At 37.7% G+C, this 26,241-nt stretch overlaps 1 protein-coding gene across 6 annotated transcripts in view; it reads left to right on the top strand.

Moving 5' to 3' along the window:
- The window catches only part of CCDC91 (coiled-coil domain containing 91), a 150,655-nt gene that overhangs the window by 51,358 nt on the left and 73,056 nt on the right, over positions 1–26,241 (top strand). For all 6 annotated transcript variants that reach the window (XM_069864538.1, XM_069864546.1, XM_069864529.1 and 3 more), the window contains 2 exons: positions 9,877–9,954; positions 23,033–23,140. In XM_069864538.1, coding sequence (XP_069720639.1) covers positions 9,877–9,954; positions 23,033–23,140 — 186 coding nt within the window. The remainder of the gene's footprint in view (positions 1–9,876; positions 9,955–23,032; positions 23,141–26,241) is intronic.

The raw sequence follows: 26,241 nt of genomic DNA, 5'->3' as shown, positions 1-26,241 counted from the left end.
ATCACTGCCTCAAAGGTATGCGTATGCAAATCTTGGATAGGAGTACAGTTCTCAAGAGACAATGGGAAAAGGAAAGACTAAGAATACAGAAATCATATTTTATCCATGTTAATTCTGTTTGTATTACTTTATTTTTGTTCCTTGTTTGTGTAGGACAGAAATTCTTCGCATATCAGCATACAGCTTTAACTGAAGGAAATGTCAGCTGAAGGCCGGACTTAACCTAATTTTCAAACTTCTTCCCCAACTTCATATTTCGTCTTTCAATTAATGCTCTGCTTTTCTGCTTTCAGGAAGACTTACTTCTGTTATGAAAGAAATGGTATTGTTTCTCAAAGAGTCTTTCTCAGTTTATTTTTTTAAGTCTTGATGTCATCTGGGCTCCAAAGTAGAGTGGTCGGGGGGGGATAGGGCATTTTTTTGTATTGCTTTGTTAGAAATACTGTACAACTGGAGCAACATTGATGACAGGGAACTAGAGGCTGTGGTCATCTTTGCTAGTCAAGCCAAAATTCTGAAAGGCAGACTTGGGAACTAATGCTGTCATCTCTTCTTGTCTGTCTTACATGTTGTTTGCGGAGCAAGACTGTCTTCTCTCACTTATCATTTTAACATTATTTATTTTTAAGAAGTGAGAGTTTAGTTACGTCAGAAATGGCAAGTGGTAAAAGATATAACTAAAACCAGACTCCCACTCATCAAGCAACACAAAACATGAATCTGTTTTCAGGGGTCCATGTCAAATGTGCATATGTAAATACGTGCGATCTGGCAAACACGCAGCAGGAACTATTATGTGCAGAGACCAATGTATGACGTTGTTAAAATAACTGTAGTGTGTTGGGGTACTTTGTGTGGCTCAATCTCTGGTATGGGTGATGGATGTCAGCTCATTAGAAAGTCAAGGAGGGTGAGGAAGTGAGGTTGCCATTTATAAAAATGAGCAGCTTCAGACCACAATGCATAGGAGAGCACAGACCACAGAGCATACAGGTTTAGTCAGGTGATGAAAGAGATGACTGTCACTCTCACTTCTGTATCAACTCAGGAGACTGAGGGAAGTCTCTGATTGTTGAAGAAAGACGATGTATAGATCTACAGGTTTGCCAGCCTTTTGGTCCTTGGGAAAATAATGGTGGCAACCATTTCTAGGCACATGAAGGAGGAGATTGGGAAGGGGAAACATGGATTTACCAAAAGATAAATTGTGTCTGACCAACCTGATTGCCTTCTGTGATGAAATGCCTAGACTATGGATGAGAGGAATGCAGTGAACATCTTGTGAATATCTTGACCTTAACCTAGAGAAGAGAAGGCTTAGGGGTAGCCTAATAGAGGTTTGTCCAATACCTGCAATGTTGTCAGATCAATGGAGCCAGACAGGCTTTATGGAGATGCATAGCAGGAGGATGAGTGATCATAAATTGAAACACAGAAAGTTGCAACTTTGCATAAGGAAAAAAATATATTTTTTTATGAAGATAAGCATTGGAATGTTTTAACCACTAACATTGTGAAACCTCAATTCTTGGAGGTTCTCAAGGTCTCATTGGACAAGAACCTGAACAATCTGGTCTGAATTCAGTGTTGATCTTGCTTTCAGCAGGAGGTTCAATCAGATGACATCCAGAGGTCCCTTCCAACCAGAATGATTGTATGATTTGGCGACCTAACACTTCAGTCATAAACTGAGAAAAATAAATAGCCCAGTCATAGTCACTAAGGTCATAACTGAAATCCAGGGATACTCCCTGGGCTGAATTATTTGGAATATTCTACTCTAATTTTGCCTACCTCTTTGCCAACTGAAAGACGTTAGCAATTAAGGGCAGGGCCAGGAATGCCTAAACCAAAAATCTGATAGTACAGTATTTGAAATGTTGCACTAATCAGAATATTAGTTACTGTAAACCTAAATCACTGTTTCATGGAGTATAACATTTTTGATGTTTTTAAATATAACTGCTTTGTTAGAATACTATACAACATATCTGTTCTGTGTGAGGTGTATAATAGGCATAATATAGTCATTCAGAATGTGGAAACACATGTCTTTTGCTAAGATACACAAATGAGAACATCTAGTAAAATCTGTGTTTGGGTACGTTTTTCTGGATTGCGGGAGATGCTTCCTTTGAATTGGAATTTTTCTGAGATTAGGCAATGAAGCTTTTCTTTTAAAAGCCATAGTAGTACTGTTGTATCTTAAAATAAGGCAGAAAGTAGTTCCACTTTCTTGATGTACTTTGTTGTTGTCTCTGGTGAACAGGTAACTCGTGTCTCTGGATTGTATTTTGTTTTTTGTTTTTTCCTACATGCTTAGATTACTTATGAGTCTGTCAGGTATGTAAAGGAAATAACCAGTTTTGTCTAGAAGTTTACAATTTGATAGCAGTTCTCTGGATGCAAGGAAAATGCTGGAGTAAGTTGCAGATGCAGTTTTCATTGTCTGTGGGAAACAAGCCAGCAAAAGAAGCATTTGCAGCCCTGTATAAATATAGCAACCGCTTTGCATTGGAGATGCTTAGCTTGTACTGTGACAGGAGAACAGCTGTTGGTCAGCTGGTTTTCAGATAGCATGTCTGATTTGGAATGTTTTCAGTGTTCCAAAAAGTATTTACTTATCAGAAAAGGAGTGAAGATTGGAAGAAGAGGTAAGTATTATCACTGTTTGCTTCCTGAGCTTTGTATCAAGAGGCAGCCAAAGAAAATAGTTCAGATAGTGAAAATGAAAAGGAGATTCACATATAAGGATGTGACAACTTTTTCTGTTGATCTAGTAGTAAGTAGAATTATTTACATTATAACTCAACTGATTTTCTATACTGCAAAAACAAAGAAGGAAGAAACAATTTTCTTGTATTACATTGGAAGAATTTCAGAGATATGTTAATCTTGCATACAATGATGCCTTGAGTTGCTACTTTATAACTTTTAGAATTAAATCTTAAAAGTTTTTATTCATTCTTAAGTGGAATTTGTGACTCTGTACTTTTGAAGATACTGGAATGAGTGTCAAGTTTCTTTTTAGTCATATTGGGTTTTTAAACATACATGAAAAGATGAAAGCTATCCTTCAGGAATGTGCTATGAACATCATTATGTCGTATGAATAGTGCAACGTTATGAAAATCTAATATGCGTTATTTCAATTAATTATATTTCTAAAACATATGTAGATGACTTCTTGAAGTTTAACAAAGCTGCAGATGGAAATGCTACCAGGTTTTGGCACAGAAGGTATCTTGAGATCAGTTATAATTTTCTTAATATGAATGGGGTGCTTTCAGTTATTATTCACTGTGAGGTTTTGAGTTTCATATGTTTGAAACTAGAAATTAAGGGTTGTATCCAGAAAAAATTTTGGAAAAGAGCATATATGCTGTAGTGAACTGTAGACAGCAAATCCTTTGGAAGAGTTCACCTGTGAAAAGTCCATGAATTTGCAGCACTCCACTGCTGTTTATTTTGTAATACAATAGCAAGTTCTTTTTAGTACTTTCAATGGAAATGTTTTGAGGAAAAATAAGTGTCTTCATGATTAGTAACTAGTACATTAGGGCTTGGCAAATATGATTGTGATCCGCAGAATGGCTGAGGTTGGAAGACGCCTCTGGAGTTAATTTACTCCAGTGCCTGCTCAAGCAGGGCTAGCTAGAGCCAGTTGCCCAGGACCATGTCCAGACAGTCTTTGAATGTCTCCAAGAAGGGAGACTCCACCCCATCTCTGGAGAACCTGTGCCTATGCTTCATCACCCTTTCAGTAAACAAGTGTTTCCTGACATTCAGAGGGAGCCTCCAGTGTTTCACATTGTGCCCATTGCTTCTTGTACTGTTATGTGCATCACTGAACAGAGCCTGTCTCCATCCTCTTTGTACTCGTCCTTCAGGTATTTATTAATAAGATCCCCTGAACCTTCTTTTCTCTAGGCTAAACAGTCCCAACACTCTCACGTGAAAGCCTGTTCTGTCATCATACTTATGACCCTTAGTTGGACACTCTTCAATATGTCCATGTAGGTTTTTTTTGTACTGGGGAACCCAGAGCCTGACCCAGTGCTCCAGATATGGCCTCACCAGTGCTGTGTAGAAGGAAAGAATCACTTCTCTTGACTTCAGTGCAGTACTTTGCCTAAGGCAGGCCAGGTTATGATTGGTCACCTTTGTGGCAAAGGCATGTGTCTGGCTCATGTTCAGTTTCTTGTCCACTGACACCCGCAGGTCCTTTTCTGCAAAGCTGCTTTCCAAATGAATGATCCCTCACATAAACTGGTACATGGAGTTGTACCTCCCCAGGTGCAGGACGTGGCACTTTCCCTTGTTGAACTAATATTCTTGACAAGCCATTACTCCAGCCTGCCAAGTCCCTCTGGATGGCAGCTTGACCCACGGGAATATAAATCACTCCTCCCAGTTTTGTGTCATCTGCAAACTTGCTGTGGGTACACTCTGCCCCATCATTCTGATCATTAATGAAGGTGTTAAGCAGGATCAGAGCCAGCATTTACCCTATGGGGGTACCTGCTAGTTTCTAGCCTCCAGCTGTAGACTTCATGTCACTGATTGCCACCTTCTGGGCCTGGCAGTTGAGCCAGTTTTTAATCCTCCTCATTGTCTTCTTATGCACCCCACACTCAACACCTTCTCTAGGAGGATCGTATGGGAGACAGTGTCAAAAGCCTTACTGGAGTTCAGGTAGACAATGTCCACTGTTCTCCTCTTGTCGACCAAGCCAGTCATTTCACCATAGAAGGTGATCAAGTTGGTCAAGCATGACTTCCGCTTTGTGAAGACATTCTGACTACTGCTGGTGACTTTCTTGTCCATCCTGTACCTGGAGATGGTTTCTAGGATTAGCTGTTCCATCACCTTCTCAGGTATTGAGGTGAGGCTGACCAGTAGTTCTTTGGATGTTTGTTCCTGCCCTTTTTGAAGATAGGAGTGATATCTTACATCCAGTCCTCAGGCACTTTTTCCAGCCATGATCAGTGTAAGAGTATTGAGAGGGACCTCACAATGACATTAGCCGGCTCCCTCAGTGCCTGCAGGTGCATCCCATCAGGCCTTATGGGCTTAATTATGTTTAGTTTTCTTCAGTAGTCCTTGACCTGATCCTCTCCTGCTAAGGGTAAGTTGTCCTTGCTCCAGGCTTTCCCCTGGTCTCTGGGATGCCTGAAGGCTGGTCTTGTTACTAAAGGCATTCAACACCTCAGCCTTTTGCTCTACCCTTCCTTTTGTCATCTCTGTTTCTATAAGCTTTTCGTGCTGTCTTTGACATTCTTTGCCTAGTTCAATTCCAAGTAGGCTTTGGCTTTCCTAACCTCATCCCTGCATGCCCACACAGTGCTTCTGTATTCCTCCCAGGTTACATGTGCTTGCTTCCGATCTGTGCGTGCTTCCTTTGCAGTTTGAGTTTTGCCAGAAGCTCCTTGCCTGCATCCTGGCAGTTCTGCTTGACTTCCTATTTCTTGCTCTAATCCAATCTTTTGCAGTTGTGTTTTGTCCTTTTGCAGTCTGCAGGTCAGTTTTCTGTCTAGAAGGATAGTTCCGTTTGTAGAAGGAAAACTCTCCATGTGTAGTTCTTTTGCACCTATTTATATATAGTAATATACTATACTTTAATAATAACCATAAATGCTAATATATTTATAAATATATATAGTATGTAAAATTGCATTGGCTATTACACCTTTGTTATAAGTAGCTATTGATAACAGCTGGCAACCCTTTCTAAGTTAGTATTTTTTTCTTTATGAACAGTGGTGGGATTTAATTTAATTTGAAGACTAATTCTGACAATGTCCCAATATATAAATTCATGCCATGCTTACTCTTTTGTTGAATGGAAGCTTTCTGTTTTGTCACCTTCCCTGGGATTGTTCTCTTGATTGTTCCTTCTTCTTTGCTTTCTCTTTGCTATTGTGTCCTGTCATTATGTGGGGAAGTAGGAAAGCATCAGTGACATAAGATGCCCTGGTACAGTTGTAGCTCTATCCCAAGGAATTAACTATAAAGTGTTTTAGAAACCTGAAGGGAGTCAGAGAAACCATCCTGAGCCAAATATACTGTGATATTTACTATATCATACAGTTGTGCTAGCCATATGTGTAGCAAAATGAAGAACATTTGGGATCAGTTAACAGATTGTTCTGCATGTGAGTTAACTCTTGGTTTTTTGTGTTTAACATCCTCCTTGGTGGAGAATCTCTATTTACAACTTGTAGAATAAATGAGCAGATTCAAACTGTAGTTGTTCTTTATTTAACATTAATGTCTTAAATGTGACATGTTAGAGATCCATGTTATACGATACAAATGCTTGAAGAATTTTGTTACATGTCATATGGGAACTATAATTTTGTTTCAGTACTGGGCATATACAGGTTATTCCATACAATTTCCTTTACATAGTTTTTCACATTTAATCTGTCATAATGCCTCCCGACAGACTGGTCCGTTCACACTTGTTCAGCTCAGTTCTAACTCAGCAGCACGTGTCCTAACCACTGTGTTAGGAAGTTGCTCATGAAAGTTTGTTCACTACCTCACTTCATTTTTCACAGCTAAGACTTCTGTTCTTGTATACTCCAGATAGCAATGATATTTACTTGCATAAAATAAATTGCATTGCCTCCTTGGTTCCTGTTGTGACCTTGAGGTTGCGCATACTGTATGTTCTTTTGGTTATATAGGGAAATCTGAAATTTTTCTTTCCTTCCTATAAAAAACGTTTGTTCTCATCTTTAGGTTCTCAGCTGTATCTTCTACCAGGATGTTGGTGGTATGTCTTAGATGAAAATATTTGCTTTGATATAGACCTGGAGGCAATCTTGTGTCTTAATTCTAGAAAGCTCACATTCTTATTTCACATAATGACCATTATGTTCACATAATGACCATTATATTATCTTATTTCAAATAATGACCAATCTGTATTTTATATACAATAGCACACTCTAGTGTGTATATTAATTAGCCTTTATGGACTGGTTGTCATCATGTTTAACTCAATTTTTCTCTGATTTAGTTCTGTTGTATTCAGTACTATTATTTTTTCTCTATACTTGTGTGAATTGGAAGAAAACTTTAAATGAGAATTTACTAGTTTCTTAGCAGAATCATTGTGATGCTAGATGTTATTTATTATTTTTTGAAATGATGCTTTGAAAGAAAAAAGAGCTGATATTTTTTTCTGAGAGAAGAGAATCATAGAATAGTTTCAGTTGGAAGGGGCCTTAAAGATCATTGAGTTCAACCCCTAGCAATGGGCAGGGACACCTCCCACCAGACCAGGCTGCTCAAGGCCCCATCCAACCTGGCCTTGAACACCTCCAGGTATGGGGCAACCTGTGCCAGTGCCTCACCACTCTCATAGTGAAGAAATTCCTCCTTATGTTTACTCTAAATCTGCCTCTGTCCAGTTTATAGCCATTCCCCCTTGCCCTATCACTATAAGCCTTTGTAAACAGTTCCTCCCCAGCTTTTTTGTAGATCCTTCAGGTACTGGAATCTTCACATAGTGGAGGAATTGAGTCCAATTTGAAGAGTCTTACTTCTGTAATTGTATACACCAAAACTCTGCAAGATGGATTTCAAATTTGCCTTCTAATTTTGTTGACTGCAGGGAACTGCAGTTTACCTTTTTGCTTTAGTGTAGAAATAAGGAGGGAAGAGAGTGCATCGCTTTCTAAGGTCTTGGCTCATACTTGCCACTAATTCTGAAGATATCACAGCCTTACAGAAGACAGGAAGTCAGCATCAACTCAGAGAAATGGCTTGCACTTTATATATAGTAATATATATTAACATATCTTAACAGTTGTTACAGAAACATTTGCACAGTTAAAATGTGGGTGCTTTGTATTAACTTACTGTTTTATTGGCATGTTTTTCCTGACTTTCTTTAAACAGGGTTTATGGAGAAGTAATGTAAAATGTAAAAAGCACAAAATATCAGTTGACCCTAAAATACAGGTTTTTATTTTATGGATTGTACTTGATTATATGTGAAGGTGGGCCAAACAACTGAGATCTTTTAATGAATTGATTATATTTCTTCTATCATTTCTTCCCCCATACAAATGCGATCTCATAGTGCTGCTGTGCAGGGCTGGCTTTTGTTTTATCTGTGTATTAATGCTCTGATCTTTTTTTCGTAATATAAATTGTGATTATTGATAACATAATAAAAAAAGAGGAAGAGTTAAATCAAATTTATTTTGCTCTGATCGTGTGAAAAATCAGTGGGGGAAAAAATACCTGCGGAGAAAATGTCACAAATTCAGTAGCAACTGAAGTAACTTTGGGCATTTTTGGTGTAAATTATGCCCACTATAGAACTGGAATTGTGTTATTATTATGGTGTTTACCTTTGTGGGCTAATTATTATCAAGCGATACTTCGATATGTAGCTGTTTGCTTCCTTTTCAGGTGACTGTGGTCCTAATTTGCAATATCAAGTCTCTCTTTTTTTTTCTGCTGTTTTTGATGCATGTTAGGAGCACTGGCAAAAAAAAATAAATTCTAAGCATTCACTCTTAATAATGAGAAGAATTGTGACATCTTTGAATTAGATAACAAGAAAGTGTGAGACACTGAGTACCTTTTCTCTCCCCTTCTTATATGGGCTATTACAGTATGTGTGGCACGTGCAGGCATGTCAGAGGGGAAGCTTCATAGTGAATCTGTGCAGAGTCTGTGATTGGCATGCACTTTTCCCCAACAATTCACAACATTTTGCCTCTTAAAAAAGTTAGCAGAAATACATATCAATTTAAGGGTAAGTAAATATAATGAAATAAAATAAGGTTGAGGTCTTCGCTCTCTCTTCTTCCTCCATGAGATCTCACAAATCATCTTACTGCAGCTTTTACATAGATCTCATGCTTGATTCCTCTTTTAATAGTACAGCAAATAAAAAAAAAGCCATTTAATAGCAATTTTGAATATTACATTTTAATTTCCGGTCAACACCAATCAGAACTTTTCATAGGGCTTCTCTTTTCTTTCTTACAAGCAGAGGAATAATTCTAAGAGTAATTATTCATTTGACTCATTTTCCAATGGAAACTATGTGTTTTATTAAAACTCCTATGACCTGGTGTACTAGCTGATTTAAGAGCAGAACCCTGAAGCAAAGAGTGAGGAAGGAGGGAAGATTTTTCACCATGTTACTAATTGATGATTTGAAAAAGTGGGGCTGCTTATTGATAAGTGTGAAATGCTGATGAGAATCTAGTAAGATGTTCATGTTGCAAACTCATATAGGAGACACAGGCAAGTATTTTTATGTAAAGGCAAAAGTATTAGAATGTTCCTGTCCATGTTATTTTTACATAATACTATAAATGAAATAAAAAGTAATGGTAGGGCTTTATTTGAAATATATATTCAATTTGTCATGCAAAACCACTGTTCTGGGAACCTCAAGATTAAAAAAAAGAGGAAAAAGGAGCCATGTAAGGAAAAGGAGAAGGGTGTGCCCTGGTTAAGAAGGTGAATCTAGTCCATTTAAATATTTTTATTATTGTAGGGGTAAATAACATTTACTAAGAGAGTGATTTGGAAGTTCTGCCATCCACAGGTATACCAGGAAACCAGAAAAATCAGAGTAACAAAGAATTTTTTTTTTAAAGAATCATTTAGAATAATCTGGGGGTAACAAAGTAAAATTGAGAAATAAAGAAAATTAACTTTAATATTAGCACCAACTTGTATTAAGCATATATATGTATAATGTCTAAAAAGCCAGGATGCACTGCAGTTCTTCATGAAAGGTACCAAAACATGAGGAAAATAATTGGTCTCTAATCTCCTAATTATAATTGTTACGTTGAATGCATATGTTGTATATAATCTTTCCATGTTTTTGTACAGGAGAAGCATAAGCAGGAGTTAGAAGACATGAGAAAAGCTGGACATGAAGCTTTGAGTATTATTGTTGAAGAATTCAAGGTAAATGAGTTGCCAAGATAACAGAATTTCCAAATAATATTATTACAATAGTATATATTAAGTATGGACCACAGGTGGTCTACTTGTTCTGGTTGCTCAACCTCTTTTACTTTAAGTCTGTCTTTTTTATTGCTTAAAATTGAGATAGTCTAGCCTCAGATATTGCATGATATATTTTCTCACTGTGCAGCTTGGGAAGCTTCATATAAAGTGGGTTAGCATTTTTCAGTAACAAAACCTAAAATCAGAGTAAAACAAAAAAGCTCAAATCAATTGTGGTAAACTTTGGGTTTGATTATTTATCACACATCCACATTTTGATCTTCCTCAGTCTCAACAAACTGCACTTACAGGAGAGCAACCTTGCAGAGCAATTCAGCAGGTTTTTATCTGCAGAGCACTAAGAGAACGTGTTAAGGATGAAGTAAGGCTGAATCTATTCTTCTCTCATGTTGTTCCTAGTTCCTCTCAGTTCCTAAGATGAAAGAACTGGATGCTATCATGGAGGATAAATCTCTCTTTTATGTTGACTCTTATGGAAACTTCCTAGTAAGAAATGCAAAAAACTGAGATGCACAAAACAAAAAATTAATCCTAACTTCAAGAGGAGCAGTAGGTAAAGCTAAGAATCGTAATTAGGCTTAAAGAAGCAAAGAAGATCTGACAGGGGTGAAAAAACCTTGATAATGGGAAATGGAAAAGAAGGCTGTTTTTGAGAATGAGAAAGGAGAAATAACACCTTGTAGGCAATAGTGAGCTGGGAAAACAAATCTGTGTAATTAGTGAAGGGGAAGTTGAAATTTTAATTAGCAACTGTAATTTGTGATCAAGGAATGATCTTGGATGGAGGGCAAGAAGGCCCAGTTGTGGAATGGTTTAAACTTGCTGGTTGCAGGAATGCCAGAAAGAGAAGGACTTGTGTAAAGGAGTGAGGTTTCCCTTGGCAGTGAGATAAGAAATCATAGAATTGTAGAATCACGAGGATGGAAAAGACCCATTGGATCATCGAGTCCAACCATTCCCATCAATTACTAAACCATGCCCCTTAGCACCTCGTCCACCCATGCCTTAAACACCTCCAGGGAAGGGGACTCAACCACCTCCCTGGGTAGCCTGTTCCAGTGCCAATGACCCTTTCTGTGAAAAATTTTTTCCTCATGTTTAGCCTGAACCTCCCCTGGTGGAGTTTGAGGCCATTCCCTCTCGTCCTGTCCCCTGTCACTTGGGAGAAGAGGCCAGCTCCCTCCTCTTCACAACTTCCTTTCAGGTAGTTATAGAGAGCAATGAGGTCTCCCCTCAGCCTCCTCTTCTCCAGGCTAAAGAGAGGCTTCTCCCAGCTCTCTCAGCCGTTCCTCATAAGGCCTGTTCTCCAGCCCCTTCACCAGCTTCATTGCTCTTCTCTGGACTTGCTCCAGAGCCTCAACCTCCTTCTTGTGGTGAGGGGCCCAGAGCTGAACACAGTATTCTGGTGAGTATATACTCACCAGTGCTGAGTACACAGAGGGAATAACCTCCCTGGACCTGCTGGCAACACCATTTCTGATACAAGCGAAGATGCCATTGGCCTTCTTGGCCACCTGGGCACACTGCTGGCTCATGTTCAGTCAGTTGTCAATCAACACCCCCAGGTCCTTCTCCTCCAGGCAGCTTTCCAGCCAGACTTCTCCTAGTCTGTATCACTGCATAGGGTTGTTGTGCCCCAAGTGCAGGACCCAGCATTTGGCCTTGTTAGACCTCATGCCATTGGTCTCAGCCCAGTGGTCCAGCCTGTTCAGATCCCAAGACCAAACCCTCTGAATTCCTCCCTTTGTAGTGACTGGTCCTTTTTAATATGGCAATAGTAACAAAAATGGAGCTTACATAAGAAGTCAAATACTGAATTATCTAATTTCAAGAGTCTGTCTATACCAAACCCCTTAGAATTATTGCAGTTGTTTTTGGAATATTAGCTTGCTAAATGTTCTGGGGAATCCATTAATGGAGACCATTTAACACTTCATAGCAAAAACCCTCAAAAACCTTGGCCATTGTTAAGCATCTCACATTCTTATCTTCCTTTCAACAAATAAATCCTCTACAGCGCAGTCACAAAATTTTTATTAAAAAACATGGGAAAACAAATAAAAAATGAACTTAGTGTTCTCTGTAGGCCAAGTTTCCCCTTCTCATGTTTACCTAATTTTGTTTCATTTCTGTCTTTCATGTCATTATTTTTTTAAACTTCTATCCCTGGTAATTAACTATGGTAAGGAAAAGTAAATGTAGATCTTGGAAATGATGCTTGTGGGATCATGTCACATTCTAGCATATTTACCACAAGCAACATAAGGATTTTTTCCTCTGCTATTTAATCAGAATTTTGTTCTGAAATTGTCATAGTTCTGTAAATAGGTGAGTTATGACTTTTAATCTGTTATGTTTATATTTCTCATCATATAAAATATCCTCTAATGTAAGCTTTAAAGAATATGAAGTTACAGGCAAGTGTATTTGTTTGATGGTATTTATTTACTTAGATTATGTTAGGCATTTATTAGTCTTCAGAAAGACAGCTTGTGTGAATCAGATATGTGTTTCCTTTTAGGGAAATTAACAAAGATACAAAGTCTTTTCCAGTCTTTTCTGTAGTAAGAGCTTTATCTATCAGTTGTCAGTGTTAGGTGGCTGGTTTTTTTCAGCTTTCCAGAATGTAAGAATAGACAGATTTGCAACGTATGGAGTTTGTGGGGGCAATCAGATTCTTTCAAAAATATTTTTGTCAAGAATAGTCTTCTGAACTGAAATGGTACCCTCTAATAAACAAAGGAAAACTTAAACTTCTTTTGTCATGAAATCTTTTATCTGGAATCAGGATATCTTTTGTCTAGACATAGTTTATCCCTAGTGCGGACGGAAAACTCTTCAACTGTGGCCTGGCTTTGAAAGGCCTGGTGCATGAATAAAAGGATAAATGCAAAAGTTGTTGCAAGGGCTTGTATTTCACTTCCAACTTCTTCTATACTTGTCCATTTATAAGCTGTGCTAGAATTCAAATGGGCCCTGAATATAATACAATATTGGGTTTTGTCATAGAACTGATGGCTAGAAAAGGAGAGATAATATCTTGTCATTTTTACAATATAGGAGTACTCATGTACAAGGGTATTGGGACTATAAAAATCTTTGTAGAGAATTCTGATAAAAGCAAAGTACAGTCAAATCTCAATCTTCGGAAGATCTGTCTATCAAAAAATATTTTATTATTGATAAAAGTATCTCAACTGAAATTGTTATAACACTTCTCAAAAAACCACATTGCCTTATTCTTGTGTATGACTTGGATGTCTTTTACGTTATGTATTTGAAACACCTGACTAAAATGCAATTCACCCTGTAAACAGGACAGCTGTTAATGAAACAGTAAAGCTTCTTGATATTCTGGTGCACATCAAAATGTATTTGACCTTTTGTAGAGATTAACTTGTGAGAAGAATTTTCCACAGGAAATGCTTTTAGACTTAATATGTAAATTTTCACAGCATGAGTGTTGTTTAAAGCTTTGGTAGGCACACTATGACTATGAGTGGAAACAATTCAGGAAATTCAATTCAATATTTTGTTTCATTTGATTTAGAACCTTCTTCATTGTAAATTACAGGTTGCCAGTGACCTAAGAAGAAGTTTAGTTGATTGTTTTTTTTTTTTCATTCGCTTCTACAAAAATGCCCTTTATTCCATAGCACCTAGGTGGGCATGTTTCATTTTCACATATAAGGGTTCTCACCTGAATATAACCTGATCATGAAAATATGCAGTATCTTGGACTGAACTGGATAAGTTTATTCTGTTGAAAAAGAAGTTTTCAAAAATCTTTTAAAGAATTGTATTTATATAGTATACGTATTAGCTAATAACTGATTTATAACCCAACCAGTCAGACAGCACATTTTATTGAGTTAATTTATCTTCAACAAGGATCAGTAAAGAATTTTGATTGTGTGCTCTTCTGTTTAATCGTCCAACAATTCGTTAACTGTATTTTGCGCTTAAATAAAATAGAGAAAGGATGCTGGATGAGATTAATTACTGTCTAGTGCTGTGAAGCATAGGAAACCTTATATGGACTCACACCAGAGCCTCAACATCCTTCTTGTGGGGAGGGGCCCAGAGCTGAACACAGTATTCGAGGTACAGTCTCACCAGTGCCGAGTACAGAGGGAGAATAACCTCTGTGGACCTGCTGGCAACACCGTTTCTGATCCAAGCCAAGATGCCATTGGCCTTCTTGGCCACCTGGGCACACTGCTGGCTCATGTTCAGTCGGCTGTCAACCAACACCCGCAGGTCCTTCTCCTCCAGGCAGCTTTCTAACCAGACTTCTGCTAGTCTGTAGCACTGCATAGGGTTGTTGTGCCTCAAGTGCAGGACCTGGCATTTGGCCTTGTTAAGCCTCATGCTATTGGTCTCAGCCCAGCAGTCCAGCCTGTTCAGATCCCTTTGCAGAGCCTCCCTACCCTCCATCAGATCCATGCTTCCACTCAGCTTAGTATCGTCTGCAAACTTCCTAAGGGTGCACTCCTGCCTTTGTCCAGGTCATTGATAAAGACATTGAACAGGGCTGGACCCAGCACTGAGCCCTGGGGAACCCCACTTGTATGTGGGGTTGCCTTTCCCTTATCCAGTAGGCAAGTCATTTTGTCATAGAAGGTTAGTTTGGCAGGAATTGCCTTCCATGAACCCATGTTGACTGGGCCTGATCACGCAGTTCCCTTGCATGTGCTTCATGATAGCACTCCAGATCACTTGTTCCATGACTTTCCCTGGCACTGAGGTCAGACTGACAGGCCTGTAGTATCATGGGTCCTCCCTCTGACCCTTCTTGTAGACAGGAACAACATCGGTCAGCCAGGACTGCTGGAAGATGATGGAAAGGTTTTTGGCATGCACAGCCGTCAGCTCCCTCAATACTCTTAGGTGGATCCCATCTGGCCTCATAGACTTGTGGATGTCTAGCTGGGCAAGCAAGTCTCTAACTACCTCCTCTTGAATCATGGGAACTCTATTCTGCTCCTCTAACTCCTGGGTATGTACACACAGGTAACAACTTTACTTACTGTTAAAGACTGAGGCAAAGAAGGCATTAAGTACCTCAGCCTTGTCCTTATCCTTTGTCACAGTTGTTCCCTTTGCATCCAATAGGGACTGAATGTTCTCCCTGGTCCTCCTTTTATTGTTAATGTATTTATAGATAGATTTTTTTGTTATCTTTCACCGACTTGGCCAATCTGAGCTCTAGTTGATTTTTTCTCTGCACAATCTCACTTCCTCCCTGTAGTCCACCCAAGATGCCTGTCCCTTCTTCCAAAGCTCATAGGCATTTCTCTTCTTTCTGATGTCCCTCAAGATCTCCCTGCTCAACCAAGCTGTTCCTGCCCACCCCCCCCCGCCGCTCCTTTTCCAGAACATGGGGATGGCTTCCTCCTGAGCTGCTAGGATTTCCTTTTTGAAGAGCTCCCAGCCCTCATGGGCTCCCTTGCCCTTAAGGACCGTCTCCCATGGGATTTTACCAACCAGCCTTCTGAACAGTCCGTCTCCCCTCTCCACAGTTTAATGTGATTGTTCTGCTAACCCCCCTCCTCACCTCACCTAGAACTGAAAATTCTGCTGTCTCATGATTGCTCTGTCCCAGCTGTCCTCCAACCATCATATCCCCCACAAGGCCTTCTCTGTTCACGTCCAGGAGGGCGCCTTCCCTTGTTGGCTCACTCACCAGTTGTGTGAGGAAGTTGTCTTCCATGCACTCCAGGAACCTCCTAGACTGCTTCCTTTCTGCTGTATTGTACTTCCAGCAGACATCCGGAAGATTGAAGTCTCCCACAAGGACAAGATCTGTCGATCTTGAAACTTCTCCCGGTTGTTAATAGAAGAGCTCATCAGCTTCTTCTTGGCTGGTTGGTCTGTAACAGACTCCCATCACAATATCTGCCTTCTTGTGGGCTTCTCTGATTTTAACCCACAGGCACTCGATCCCATCATCACCGTAATCAAGCTCGAGGGTATCAAATCTCTCTCTAACATAGAGGGCTACTCTGCCTCCTCTCCTACCCTTCCTGTCCCACCTGAAGAGTTTATACCCTGCCATAGCTGCACTCCAGTTATACGAGTCGTCCCGCCACAATGGCAACTACGTCGTAGTCTCCTTGCCCTACAATAACTTCCAATTCCTCTTGCTTATTGCCCATGGCTGCGTGCATTGCTGTAAATGCACTTCAGCTGGGCTGGTGTACCCTCAGCTCTCATGAAGGGAATAGTGTTCATTCCCAGTTGACTGGTCCTTGGAATATCTAACCTCTCAGTGCCAGTTTCATCCTTACTGTTGCCAGATATACTCACGTCCACTCGCTCTGTGGTGACATAATGGTGGTCCTTGCCAGCACACCATGTCTCGGGCACCGGAGTTCCAGTTCCAGGCTCACTCCTGACTAGCCTGGCTTTGTCCCCCTCCCTCTTCACATCTAGTTTTATGAACCCTGCTAGATTTTTAGTCAGGACTTTAGTACCCCCAGGAGATAAGCATACCCCATCCCTAGTAAGGAAGTCTGGAGATACGTGGCCCAGTCCATGATCAAAGAAACCAAAGTTTTGCTCCTCACACCAGGTTCGGAGCCAGGTGTTAATCAACTGATTCTTTTTGATCTCTTGCTCTTCATTCCTTAGTGTTGGAAGGGAGCTAAATGCTGCTTGTGCCCCAGAGCCCTCCACCGTTTTTCCCAGAGCCCTCAAGTCCCTCTTAATTTCTCTCAGCTTCCTCTGCTGTGTGTCATTGTTGCCAATTTGAAATACTAGCAGAGGGTAATAATCTGTAGCTTTCACCAAGGAATGAAGTTTTCTAGTGATGTCTTTCACTGCGGCCCCAGGTAGGCAGCACACCTCCCTGTGGAGTGGGTCTAGTAAAAAATACGGAATGCTTCACCAATTTGCATGTCATGTGTCTATGTTTTTTAAACGTTTCATATGTTTAAGGCAGTCTGTTAACTTTAGTTGTCACTAGGTATTTTTGTTTTTAAAGATGACTTATTTTGGCCATCCTGACTCGCCAATTTTGAATTTAAAAAGGTGCTTGATTTACTTATATTCAGTTACTTAAGGAAGGTAATGATGCTTGGGCAGGGGAAAGAAACCAGAGAGGATCTTTTTCTGGACTGAATAGAGATTTTGATGCAGTGCTTTTAAGTAACATTACAGAACATAATACAGCAACGTGTACATCATAGTGCATGATACATACGGATGTTTCACATGAGTTGGTTTAACATTTCAAACACTTCACATATGAGAAATTGGGACTTTTTTGCATGGATTTGATTTGCTTTTGTCATGTTTTTCAGTAGAGATGAGAGGGAATAGTAAGTTCTGCTCTTTATTTTTTTCTCTTGCCTTTTGTTTTTTCCTGACTTTTTTTTTTCCTCTCATAAAAAGAGGGAGTTCACAGAAAGAGATTTGGCATTTTTGTTACTGTTATGGAATTTGGGATGGATTTGGGGGTAACAGTCTGTATTTTGGCTGTTGAATTCAAGAAGGATTTTCGTAAGTTCTAGCATTTGGCCACACAATAAATCCTGTTCTGGGCAAGCAGCTGTGATTTCTATTGCCAGTAGACTTAAGACAGTGTGCACTAGGGCTGGACTGATAGGTTTATATTATAAATGGACAGTAGTATCTGTGCTATGGTTTTGGCAAAATTTTAATTATTGCAGTTCTGCCTTTCCAAGACTGAGGACAAATTTTATGAAGTATCTAGTACATAACACAACTTGTAGAAATGCAGAATAAAATTTTGTGATTATTTGTATTTTATGATCTTTAAACTTTTCTTCTCAGATTGGGCACAGTACAGTTTTTTTAGTCTCTAGCCTATATACAGTGATGCGGTCCTGTAGTGTTCCCTTAATACATGTAATGTGTTGTCAATTATAGTCCAGAACTACTTAATTCTCCAACCACTGCTAAAGCCTGTAATAGAGTAATTAAGATGTGTATTCCCTTAAGGACACTCCAAGGTGAAACAATGAACAGAAGACATAAGACAATTTGGTGATGGAACATGTGCTTTGGAAATATGAATTATTTCCAAGTGGCAGAGCAGGAAATAGAAGGCAGAACGTTTAAATTACCTTATCATATAAATAAACCATAGAGTTTACAGACACCAGAGCATGCTCCTCACCCCTCAAAAGGCCTACAGGGTTCTAACTCATTCTGCAATTCTGCTATGATTTTGTTATTACTTGCATCGTAAAGGATGCTTCACTGACACGAATCCAGAAATGACAGTATTAAAATAACAACTGTAATCAACAGATCTTTGATGTTTTAGAACTTAGAAATTTTGGCTTCATCTGTAGAGGTTCAAGAGCTATTGCCCTGTTCTCTGAGAAAGGAAAATCAGGACTGAGGCAGAGTGCAGACTCCTAATTTTCCTTTTTGGTTGAATTCCATTCTTTCTAGTTTTGATAAAATGACAGGAGCATATAATCATTTCTTTAATTTAATTTTACAACTGTACATCAGAATGTAATCCATCTGATACTTGATAGATTTTGGGGAGAGACATAAAGGTTTGGTAGTCTATATCTGACCAATAGTTTCTTGCCACTTCTTTAAGTCATTCTAAGTTCCTATAATGAAACTGAGGATCCTGAGCTAAATTAATTGTTAAACTATGAGGTATTTTATTCTTGTTCCAGTTTGGGTTTTTTTACCAAATAAAACCCACTGGCTGCCTTAAGTCAGTGTAATTTTCAGAAGTGATTCTGGTTTTAGAGGAATTAAATATAGATGTGTTAATATTGCACCATTTTCTTCCACTGATAACTTTCTCAGTGTTGCTTTATACTATTATTTCCCTTTTTCTGATCTGCAAGCCAAAACAGCCATAGATTAATGTCTGAGGCTTAAAACTTAACCAGATTTTAGCTTTGATTAGCTAAGAAGATTATGCCAAGTTGAAAATGAATTATAACTGAACCAAAACTATTAAAACAATGTCAGTGTAGACATTAATTCTTGGTTTTCTTATTTAATGTTTTTTTGCCCAGTTGGTAATGGTGAAAGTGTAATATGAGATATGAGAAAGAAGGAAATCTTAAAAGGCCATGCAAATATGTTTGTCTAATTACTTGGAGCTGTGGTGATATTTTTCTTCTTTTTTCAGGAGTTGGAGAAAAGATGTTACTATTCTTATTTTATAATACCTAAATATATTTTGGTTATTTACTTCATGACTCTTATAAATTCTGACTTTGTTTGATTAGTGAAAAGGCATTCGTTCAGTCAATGATGTTCTTACGATCATAACTATGCTATGCAGTTCATTGCTATATTCATGCATGGCTTTTTATTTGAATTTTAAGAAAACTGAGTTAAGTAGTTGTTTATCTAAGGTACCACAGCCCTTTAAACTGTTCCCTGACACGATGACTTACATAAGGAGTTGGGAGACAGAAAATTTTTTGAAAGCGAAGGAAATTACAAATGGGAAAAGAAGATGTAGTAACTCCCTCAAGAAGATGATTGTTTAGTTGCCTGTAGTAAAGACCTAGAAGTCAAGCTCAGTTCTTGTTAAAAGCAGATGTAGTTAGGTCTTGTGAAGTGTGTTCTGCTGAGGAAGGAAAAAAAAAAAGGCAAGAAGCAGGAAGGACTAGTTGATAAATAAATTAATTGATAAGAAAATCCTGAGAATCTGAACCCTCACCTCCCTCTATGACAATAAGAAGTGTAGACTGAGACAACAAATGTGGTAGGACTGTAAAACCAGAACCACATCAAAACTGATGCCTATTGCCATTGCAGTCCTGAAACAAGTTGTTGGTACAGGGTGACCAAGGAAGTTTATTGCAGAATGTATAGGAGAAATGAATTACCGTGAGCACCCCTTTGACTTCATGCAACAGATGCCATAGGCTATATTCCACCATAACATTACTTGAAGTGATTTAATGAGCTATTAAAAGGAGACTGCTTCAAGAGTACCAGCTTGGTAGTAGGTCAGTGGCCACAGATTTATGGAACATATGGCCACCAGGATAATTGTGTAATTAATTAAGGAATAAAGTGGTGTTTCAGTAGTTATAAGTAGTTGCCCAGAATAGCAATTTGTCAAAAGGCAAAAGAGTTACAGATGCCTATCATCAAGCAGCTAAATGTATGTTTTAGTTGGGTAAATTAGTTAATTAGGAAATTAGTTTCTTTAATTAGTAGTTTCAGCAGTTGACTATCTTGAAATTTGCAATAGCTTTGGATGGATATCATGCATCTATGATGTATTTATGCTGTGAAGAAACCTTAAATGTTGGTTGTGTTCAGATAAAGAAGAAAATGGCCTCATTTTTTTTCCTCCATGTTTTCTTTTTTCTTATTTTTACAATTTTTGAAATACATTGTTTTGTGACATCTTTTTGTTCATATTTACTTTTTCTAGTCAATTTGAGCCAGGCAGATGTAGAATATACACAATGAACATACTAGTGTCTTAAGCAACAACTGCTTGTTAAAGTTAATTTTCATGTTTGGCTGTATTTTATTTAGAAAATTGTCTTATTTCTGATAATTTCGTAACTATGGAACATGATTTCAATGACAAATGAAGATACGTTTGTCTAGTCACACCAATTCTCTGTGACCCTTCTTTGTTCATACTTCAGAAGAGTATACTTGCTGTTTTATGGAAGTACCTCATCTGACAGTACTGACAATTACGATCAGTCTTGAGCATAAAAATTTTTTCATGAGAATAAAAACATTCTACACTTGGAAATAAATTAGAGCACAGCATTCTATTTGGATTGTAATTGTATCTTTAAACCATAAGGTTCTGAGAATCTTCAGATTCCTTTTGAAAGGAGAAGTCTTATTTTCATAATAAGGAGTTATTGCTGTTTCAGGGTATTATGTGACCCACTTCATCTTCTTTTAAGTGACTTGAAAAGATTAGAGCCTTGGCAGAAATATTTTTTTTCTGTATTATAAAGGCCTATTTGACTTTCTGATCTGCTCTCTCCATAGGAAATAAAAATTTTTGCCTGGAGGCTTTTTTATGGCACAACATGGAAGCTATCTCTGAAATACTGTGCCACATAGTGGGATTTTTCTCTCTGTGTCCTTACTCGGTAAACTAGTGGAATAGTCAAATACAGGATCAGTTCTGTGGTACTTATTTAAACTACACTAGCAGTGTCTTTTCTATCAAAGAAAGGCCTTTGGTTTTGATTGTGGAATTTTACATATTTTCTAAAGAAAATAATAAAATATTTAACAACCTCTACATGCCATCCAACAAATGACAGTTATTTTCCTGGAAACTGAAAGTTCTTTATACTAATTATATCGAATTTTAGAGTTGCCAGTTACATTTGCAAAGCAGAATGTATCAAGTGACTCAGCTCTTGGTGTGAGCAAGAAGCTAACTGAGAAATGGCTCTGCATTAATGACCATTTCATTCCTGTTCTCCCTAAGATCGGAATTTAGGTTTTTATTTTTTTTTTTATGTTGTGCTAGTTATATGAAACAATTCTTGTCACAATAATTTAGGCAAAAAAACTCCATGCCTGAAAGTACAGACTTAGTTTTTGCTGGTGATATGTGGCAACTGTAGTTGATACACAGTAGGATTTAGCATATAAAGTTTCACGTGCAGAAGTTATAATTGCTTGAGAGTTAAGTTTCTAATTGCCTGAATTTATATCAATGAAAGAACTAAATTTAGTTGGAAAAAAGTTGACTTTTTTAAAAACAAACTTATGACTAGCTGAATCTCCTGCAAACACTAGTAAATGTGTTCTTGCACTTTGATTAAAGTATACGTTAAGCGCCTTTTATTTTACCTTTTACATTCCTGGACCTGTGCTGAAAATGATCATAGCGTGGCATTACTGAAGAACACTGATTTTGCCTTGGGGCTAATTAGTGGAAAATTTAGAAAGGTAGTTCAAAAATTGTCAGAAGGAGGTTTTTGTATAATTTTTTTTCAGGGTTCAAAATTGTATTTAATGTGTGTTATGTTCCATGAAGTAAATATATCTCTAAAGTAATGATTGTTTGAAAGATGGCATTTTTTTCTTTGTCTGCATTTGGACCAAAGGTCTGTTTTCTATTTATAGAAAACTTGTCTGTTTTAACTTACACAGTAATTTCAACTACTACACTATATTGATTACTAGCTAAAAATAGTTTGCTACGTTGTGTATAAATAGCTGAATTAATATTTAGAAAGTGACATAAATATTTTATAATATTCGGCCAAAAGACTTGCATAGCTTGAGTTAAGTAAATCCTGCGTTAAAATACCATCATTGTTTAAGGAAGCCTGAGTGCAATTCCTCAAATGGTAATTTGGTTTTTCACATGTGTTTTATTTTTTTTTATTCTCTTTTTTTTTAATTCACATGCTGCAAATTCTGCAGGCTTCAGTCAGGTGTGTGTGAATACACATGAATTCATGCACATGTGCTCACACCCAGAGTTCGTAATTTTATCATCTTTTTATTACTGTCTTTGACTTTACACACTTTGACTTCCACTGCTTCACATTTGAGTGTGAACTTTCGGGGGGGGGCTATCTTTTATGTTTTAAATTACTCAGAGTTTCCATCTGCTTTTACTTGCCTTGTGGTTGTGAAGATCATGCTTGGCCCATGGGATCTTACACTGTGCCGAGAGGATGTGGAGTTTTGTCAGCCAGGGAAATATGTCTGGCTTTTTTTTTTTTTTTTTCAGCAGCTTTCATATGCTTCTCTTCTTGTGTGGTCCCACTAAACTGAGTATATTTGACAGAAATACTCTCTCTCTCTCTTTCTCTTTCTGTCTTCAGTGTGCTTCTCTCTTTTAAGGACTCTGTGTATGAGAAATCTGAGATCAAAAAATTTTAGTCCTGACTGAAAACAAGGTAGTGTTACATAGAAATGTACTTTAATAGTTGCACATTCTAAATTTATAACAGCATTCCACATTCTGGTTAAACGCAAATATTGGTAGATCTGCATTTAACAGTAAACATCCCAGTTATGTCTTCGTTGAATATTCTGTGCTTTCTTTTTGCAGGCACTGCTACAATCTACAGTTCAACAGCAAGAAGCAGCTATTGAAAAACAGTATGTACTAGCAATTGAAAAACATTCTCACAAATGTGAAGAACTTCTTAATGCTCAGGTATGGGTGTGCACATACAGAAATGTTCGTGGTTTTATTTTAGTTTCAATTCTTTTCTGTTTGAAAGAATATGTCATCACCAAAGAAAACAATCATTTTCATCTTATGTCCTCAGCATGGCAGTAAACACAAGTATTTAAAAATCCAAAACAGGTAATGATTCATCAGCTGTTGAGATCAAAGATGCTCCATAGTGTTTAAAACGCAGATTCACAAAGACTGAGAAAAAGTCTCAGAGGAAATTAGTACTTACACCTTTAACAGCTGCCATTTGCTGTAATCTTGGAGAAAGCATGCAATTATTTCTAATTTATGAGTTAAATGCAGGGTTTGATTGTATGGGATTTGCACAAATTTTTGTCCAAATTCTTTGATGCTTCTTTGGTGGTAGACACAAACATCTGTTTCCAAAACTATTTTTATTTCATAGAAATCTTACATAAAAAATTAAAAAACTAACTAGAAGGAATTATGTAATATACAGAAACATGTATACATAAGTGGGCATTTACTGGCTCATTTAACTTGACAAGGAAAAGCACACTGCACAGCAAGTATTTGGAATCACACCAATTACTGATGAGTGAACAGTGTAAACCTGATTTGTTATTGAAAATACCCTGGTTTAATTTACTTACATCTCTTGAATCAAAATAGTAATGAATTTTAGTGTGTAAGTTTAAAGAGAAAAGTGAATTTGTTAATAGCATCCTGAAGTTGTTTTCATTGCGATTAACAGTATTAACAGTTACCTTTTAGATATTGTTAGCAACAGTTCTACCAAACATATGAAGGATAATAGTTTGTTTTCTAAATCTTTGTGGGGTATATTACACTTAAATACATGAAGAGTCCACTTGGATGTATTCCATTATTTGCAACATTTTTTATGACCATTTCACAGTTCTGATGTTATCAAATAGCACTTAATGCAAACATGTATTAAATAAATAAGTATCTGCATAAACAATGTGAAGGATAGATGTAATAGTTTGGAGAAATCAATTCCATCATGAATGAGGAACTTATTGCATAGAACTACAGTTACTTAATGCTTAACATAAAGCTCTGCCTAAAAAACAAGTAAATATCAATTTGTTTTGTGTTTCTGAAATGAACATATTGTTTACCGACTTGGTATTGTTTTCTGAATGTTAAATAGAAGTGAATCGCACAAAGTCTGGAAGCAGATTGAGCAAAAATGTTGTGCCCATGGTATGTTACATTTGCACTGCAAGCCAAAAGGTGGGGAAAGAAATGTGAAAACATGTTCAAGAGGTTCAGATTTACCTGGGGAGAACCCAAAAATGTAAGGGACTTCCCTGGAGGTGTTTAAGGCACGGGTGGACGAGGTGCTAAGGGGCATGGTTTAGTGTTTTATAGGAATGGTTGGACTCGATGATCCGGTGGGTCTCTTCCAACCTGATTATTCTATGATTCTATGATTCTTAGTTGTAGGACAGGAGAGTACTTAAGACATGATACAGTGCCCAGTTCAGATCATGTGTACACTTAGTGCAATTTAATGCTCCTTTTGCATCCCAGAAATGGGTTACATTTTGTTTACAAACGTCCAAGTCATTTGTCATTCAGCTCAAATCAAGTTTTACCGCATTTATTTGTAATGTAAAACTGGAATTTTGAGGCCTAATCTAGACAACAAGAGAGAGTGCTTATTGTAGAACTAATGCATTTAATAAAAAAAGATTTATACTGGCAGATTTTGTTCACTCATAAATCATTGTTGGAAGAGATCTGAGAAATATGTATTAGGTTTTTACTCTTTTTTGAATATATTTATTCTTAAATGTAAGCTTTGGTGTTATTTTCTTTTTGTGCTAACAGTTAAGATTGCTGAAATGATTTGTAATGTTTATACACCAAGTTGATAAACATTCTATGTTATGGGATTGTACGTCCATATCCATCTTTACATGGATAGTTCTGAGTATCTATAACACTGTAACAAATTTTTTGTTGTGCAGCAGTAATTGCACAATGGAAATATGCAAATGTGTTCTGTGCACAATCCCTTCTAATATTCATGCCTTACAAAAAGTATTTTGCTTTCAGACTTTTAAGCCCCCATAAAACTTTAACCCATGTAGTTTTTTTGTCCTCGTTAGCCATTTCTTCTACATTTTCTGCTGTTTTATGTTAAGTTCCACAAAAGCAAGATTATCTTATCTATTAACTCCTTTCCTAATCCCATTTTCCCTTTAATTCCCATATCCTCAAACACCCCCAACCCCTCCACAATGAAAATGTCTCTTTGAGAAGGAGGAAAGGTTGTTTTTCTATACTTGTTTTTAACCTATGGTTAGAGTTTACTTAAGGTTCTGATTTTGAAGCTATATTTTATCAGTGTTGTGCCCGTGAATGGAGGTGCGTGTTAAAAGTTTGTCTAGAGAGGTACCATACTGCTGATACAGTCAGTGCACAAGGCCGTGACTTCCAGGATAGGGGAAGATGTGAAAGGCCTAAGTCAGTTCTAACTCAGTTTTCTGCTAGACAGATTTCTGCAATTAATCTTTGATAGTTAAACGTGAGGTTTTGCAGCATACTGGCAAGCTATGGGTAACATCATTGTCATCTACAGGAGGGCACTATCGACCCATCAACAGTTCTGTATCTTGTTTCAGGTCTGTTGGCTATCTTTTCACTGTACTCTTCTAGATCTAAGTCCAAAGGTTTAAGACATGGGTAAAGTTACAGAAAATTCTCCAAAGTAAAATTCTGAGCTATTTTCTATTCTGGCTCTTCTGACAGATGCTTTTCCCACTAATCCTAAATTAAGGAAGTTCTGGTCTGTTTTCAAGTTTATTTTCATCTTCTTGTAGTTCAATATACTCTTCGATGGACTGTACTGAACTGCCTCTTGGTGAAGCGTCTCTCTGTATTAATTGTTATCACTATCCATTGCTTTTGAAACAAACACTTGAGGAATGATCTTTAACACTGAACAGGACAATGGCAATTCTTCTATTCTGTACCAGGAATCAGACACATCATATACCGAATATCTGGGAAAGAAATGCATGTCAGTTGTCCATTTTCAGTGTTTGCAGATATTGGAGAAAAACACACATCGGTTTATTATG

This window comes from Phaenicophaeus curvirostris, chromosome 1, assembly GCF_032191515.1.
Source record: "Phaenicophaeus curvirostris isolate KB17595 chromosome 1, BPBGC_Pcur_1.0, whole genome shotgun sequence".
NCBI lineage: Eukaryota > Metazoa > Chordata > Aves > Cuculiformes > Cuculidae > Phaenicophaeus > Phaenicophaeus curvirostris.
Note: the sequence above shows the minus strand (reverse complement) of the source record. Positions and strands in the feature narration are given on the sequence as shown.